At 40.1% G+C, this 5,251-nt stretch overlaps 1 protein-coding gene across 1 annotated transcript; it reads right to left on the bottom strand.

Moving 5' to 3' along the window:
* Nucleotides 1–468: 468 nt before the first annotated feature.
* LOC131024640 (AP2/ERF and B3 domain-containing transcription repressor TEM1-like) lies at nucleotides 469–1,921 on the bottom strand. The gene has a single exon (XM_057954144.1). It carries the CDS (start codon nucleotides 1,657–1,659, stop codon nucleotides 700–702), a length of 960 nt encoding a protein of 319 aa, XP_057810127.1. The 5' UTR covers nucleotides 1,660–1,921; the 3' UTR covers nucleotides 469–699.
* Nucleotides 1,922–5,251: the final 3,330 nt, after the last annotated feature.

The following is a 5,251-nucleotide window of genomic DNA, read 5'->3' as shown; positions in this document are numbered from 1 at the left end:
TTTTGTATCAATACGTGCTATCTATACCTGTAAACTGTCTCGATTAAGTAAATGCAAAATTATAAAAGTACAAAATGACGCCATAAAATATTGAAATGAAGCGTCACATGTGCATAATTCCTTACATATGTCATGAAGATGTAGAGAAGAAAATTAGGCAATTGTATAATTTGTCCATCGGCTGCATGCCGTCGTGTATCAACGTCATAATTAATTTTATATAAGTCTATATATGCGTAAGATGTCATATTAATTAGAAATATAGCATAGGTATTAGAGACTTTTACACAACAAAAAAGAGAGAAGTGATATATATTCAATAAAGGTTTTTCATTTTGGTAACTTAATTGACTTTATAATTATTATCAATTTGATCGGTTATTTTTGGTTGAAGTTTAAGATATGGAAACTTACTCACACGCACACAACAAACATGAAGAGGTAGAAGAAGAAGAATGGAAGTATATATGAGAAAATAATAAGATTGAGAGTTGTTTGTATTCCCATTTTATGAAAAAACCTAAAAGGTTGATCTAGCCTTCCTTTTTGTCTATTTTACTGTACAATTGGAGGTTTTGCAAGTTGCGACATCGCCATCTCACTCCACCTTCTCCTCCACCCCTTTCCCCAACCACATTCACAGCAGTACTCAACAACAAGAAATTACTACAAAAACGAAGAAATTAAGGAAATCAAGTGTTACAAAACATTAATAATCCTTTGTTTCTTGGTGCAATCCAAGCCCATAATCTCCATCTCCCTCATCCTCTTCCCACTGCAGTAATCCGCCTGAAATATGTTGACCCCGAACAACCTCATCACCTGAACCGGGTTGGAAGCGGTCCCATTGTTGTTCCTTGCTTTCCAATCAATGTAGAGCTGCTTATCCGGTCCGGTCGAGCGCTGAAAACTGACAATGTCGCCGGCCCGCAGATCCTTCTCCTTGACGAACCGGCTCCACCCCTTTGTGAGCACATAGCTCTGGCTGCTGTTCCAGTATGAATATCGGAATCTCCAAACCTTACCCTTGGCGTCTTCGAAATTCAGCAACACTCCCTTGGAACTGTTGCCGCTCTGCAACGGGAAATGTTTCTCCGCGTGCTGTTTTGGTATCACCAGCCTATTCAGTTTCCCCACGTCGCTCGGCGTCACCGCCTTCTCGAACAGCTGCTCGCGCGCCTTGGCCGCCGCCCTCTCGCCGTCCCTCTCGGCCGTCCTGCTCCCGCCGGCGCCGTAGCTCCGGCGGCTCTGCTCGAGCTCGTCGGCGTAGGTGTGCTTCCGGAGCATGTCCACGATCTCCGCCTTGGAGTGGGAGCTGAGGAAGGCGGCCTCCGCCTCGTCGTCGGACAATGGCTTGAAGTTGGTGACGGCGTCGCGGCCGCGGAAGCGCTGGGCGGCGGTGTCGTAGGCGCGGGCGGCCTCGTCCTCCTCGTTGAAGGTGCCGAGCCAGACGCGCTGGTGCTTCTCGTAGATTTGAGCCCCCCAGCGGCCGTTGGGCTGAGGCACCACTCCTTTGAATCTGGAGGAGGGGAGCTTCCGCGACTCCGCCTCGACGCCGTCGAGCTCAGGCGACTTGGCCGGGGGAGAGGGAGAGGGAGAGGCGAGCGTCATTGAAAGGGTATCGGTGGTGGTGCTGTCGTCGACGGAGCTTCCGTCCATGATGTGGATTGTTGGAGTTAGAGAGAGAGAGAAATAGGAGATGAAGTGAGGTGTTGAATGTGTTTGTAGTGTGGATTGTGGAATATATATACAAGGGGCAGGCGTGTGTGGAAATAAAATAATGTTGTAGTTGGATAGAAAAATATAAGGAGGTGTGGGTCAACCCCAGAGATGGTGAGGAAGTAGGAAGATTCATGTAGTATAGAGAAGGGATTACAAGTAGTCGGGATTCACATGAGGGTGGACCGTGGTAGAGCAAGTGCATCCCCCCTAACTCTCGCTCCTCACTATCACCATGCTCTCTTTATACACCATACCACCCTGTATAACCCACACATGACAAAATTATAAACACCACCCTCAGATTTAATTCAAACCTGCCCACCTTAAACTATTTAACAAACCCGGCTTAATAAAGCCCATGTATATGTGAATTGAAAATTCCTCATATTTAAGTATCAAAAAATCTGAGTTACAAATCTTAAAATCAGCTTCTATTTGGAGAATTTTATACCCGTGGGGGAAAAAAATGAAAGGTGCATTTTTTTTTCAAATTTTAAAGATCATGGGAAAAATTAGGATTTGTTGAAAATTTGTGTATTTTACGGCAAATATCCCAATACCTAAAATAAAAACAATTTTCAACCCTTAGATCATCAAGATCTACAGTCGATTCAAAATTTCGTTGGATGAATTCATGGTCCCGAGTTTGAATCCCATAGATAGCAAAAATTTATTTTTCGCAATTCATACATTTACGCATTGAATTCATACGTGTTCTACATAGAATTCAACATTTTAGCTAGTTCCTATTTTATATGTTAAGAAGTGTTTATACCCTAGTCCCCCCATATTACTTATATACATTAATTTTGATTTGTACATGTGTATGATCCGATGAATCTTGACATGTTAAATTGGGTGTTATCTAGGATTATATTATTATTATTATTATTATTATTATTATTATTATTATTATTATTATTATTATTATTATTATTATTATTATTATTATTATTATTATTATTATATTCTTTTAATTTTAAGGTGTATATATATATGTTTATTTTTTAATAGATTAAAATATTTTTGTACCTAATTTTTTAAATAATTGTGAGATTGGTTATAATAATAACATTTCATTAGATAAGAATCAACAACCAAATCCAACCACAAATTAAATTTGTTGAACGTAAAAAAAAAGTTATTGTGAGTCATTTGCGATATCTTTTCTTGTACAAGGTAGACATTTTTGTACACATGTATACATTATATTTACATGAATTAGGTAGTTGTTGAATAAGGTACTGGCAGGTTACACAAGATTGTTACATAAGTGATTTGAAATTTGCAATAACTTATCTTTGTATAAGGTAGTCATTGCGTGCAGATGAATACAGCCATGTATAATTTAAATAGTTGTATGAATAAGATATGTGATAATTGATTAGCATATGTTTGTGTTTGTTTTTGTGTTTGTTTTTAGGTTTAGATAAAGTCTTTTTCTGTATTTTGTTTGAATCTTGTGTCCGGGAGGGCACAATCTAAGAAAGAGGGTCTTTTGGGCATAACAGATGTAGGTACAGGTAAAATGTTGCTGCATTTCACGAGATATGTTTATCAAATTAAGGTCATTTGGGGCATGAAGCAGTCGGGTACAAAAGTTAAAATCAGAAATGAAGTAGCCGGTGTCCTTACACTTTTGACCAAAGTATTGCGCGGCATCCAATAGCATTGGACGAAATGTTCAAGGTATAAGCAAGCGCAACATGAGATCATGGCATGGTAAGAATGTAGAAGTTTGATACAGGCAGAAGGTAATGCGGGTATGCTGGAAGAGGCGAATAAGGTTCAAATCAAATACCTTAGTTCTTAAGATCAGATACACTCAAGATTGTCTGAAGATAAGGATGAATCACAAGAATGAAGAGACATGCTCCAGCCAACTCCTATGGGCTGGGCCTTCTTGAGCTCAAGATCGTTTCTATAAATATCATCTGGCCACATGCTAAATGCGTATATTCATAGGCCGACCGTTATTGCTTTTAAGTTCATAGTGATTTTGAGGAACAATCATGCCTCTTATGGGCATAGTATATTTAATTTTTTGTTAATGCTCTTGTTCGACACTTTTAGCTACAGACATCTCCTAAATATTTTCATAAATAGTTTTAATTTAAGTATGTTTTTCTTTACATCTTTTATCTATTTCATTTCATTTATATACGACTAAGTTTATTTAACTTGATTTGGCCAGGATGATTTGAGTATGAATGTTTAACACTCGTAAGGTCTAATTGGGCATAATAACTATATGAATATGTTACCGATACACTAAGTTTGATTCCAAATAGTTGGGCAACTTAATTGATTAATTGATCACTAATTGGTTAAGAAGTTTTGACCACAACTAACTTTAGGCACAAGGCATAAAAATATAACTTCTTGCCAAAAGTACAATTGGTGTTGGGGTGCATTTGTGCGGTTTTGGCCATATCACTACTACAAAATTACACATACATAACACTTCATACATAACGGTTTTTTTAGAAAACCGTTATGTATGAGCGCATTTTTTGAAAAGATAACGGTTTTGACAAAAAACCGTTATCTATGTAGTGTTGTCCATGGAAATAGATAACGGTTTTAGTGAATCCGTTATGTATGAGCGTTATCTATTAGTTGCATACATAACGGTATTATCGAACCGTTAAGACAACTGTTATCTATTAGCGTCTTTTTATAACGGTTGTTTTAACCGTTATATATGAGCGCCTCAATACTGTTATGTATTAGTATTTTTTATATTTATTTTTAAATTTAATATTTTATTATAAAATATCAAAACCCTAATAACCCCCACCAAATTTCCCCAAATTGAACCCTCTTTGTTTCTCACTTAGCCGCTGCCGCCCAATACCCTCTCTATCTCTCAGCTCTCATCGCCGTCAGAGACGCCGGCCACCGCCGCCCTCTGTTCGCAGCACCAAAGCAGGCCGAGCAAGGCGAGTGTTGGGCTTGCTCTGGTTCGTCCTTTACCGTCGACGAGCGCGCAATCGAAAATTGGTGCGCGGGGTTGCGCATAGATCGCCGGTTCTCGCCGCCTCCGGCACGGTGATGGGAGTGGTGGTTCTTTTCCTCCATCATTTTCTACTTCTTTTCCTAAATCTCAAGAATCCTAAATCTCTAGGGTTTTGATATTTTTTCTCTTTCGATTCTATTCCATCCTGCGCGCCTTCGTCACCGCCTGAGTTTCCGTCCACTGCGCTGCGCCTGGGAGAAGGAGCGGTGCAAGGCCGACATTCTCTCCCACCCTCTCTACGACCAGCTCCTCTCCGCCCACGTCGCCTGCCTCCGCATCGCCACGCCCGTCGACCAGCTCCCCAAGATTGACGCCCAGCTCGCCCAGCACCAGATGCTCGCCAAGTACTCTGTTCTCGGACACGCCCACCAGCCCCTCCACGACAAGGACCTCGACCATTTCATGGTTTGCTATTTTTGCCTTTGCTTTTCATCTAATTTTCCACTGATTTACCAGTTTTACATGGAAATTTATGACATATTGTCCGCAAGATTGAAACTTTTTTTTTGT

Source organism: Salvia miltiorrhiza, chromosome 5, assembly GCF_028751815.1.
Source record: "Salvia miltiorrhiza cultivar Shanhuang (shh) chromosome 5, IMPLAD_Smil_shh, whole genome shotgun sequence".
Lineage (NCBI taxonomy): Eukaryota > Viridiplantae > Streptophyta > Magnoliopsida > Lamiales > Lamiaceae > Salvia > Salvia miltiorrhiza.
This window is presented reverse-complemented; position numbering and strand designations above follow the sequence as displayed.

What these genes read in the sequence shown, in the direction of transcription:
- LOC131024640 (XM_057954144.1), bottom strand. Translation starts at nt 1,659, where the DNA reads ATGGACGGAAGCTCCGTCGACGACAGCACCACCACCGATACCCTTTCA.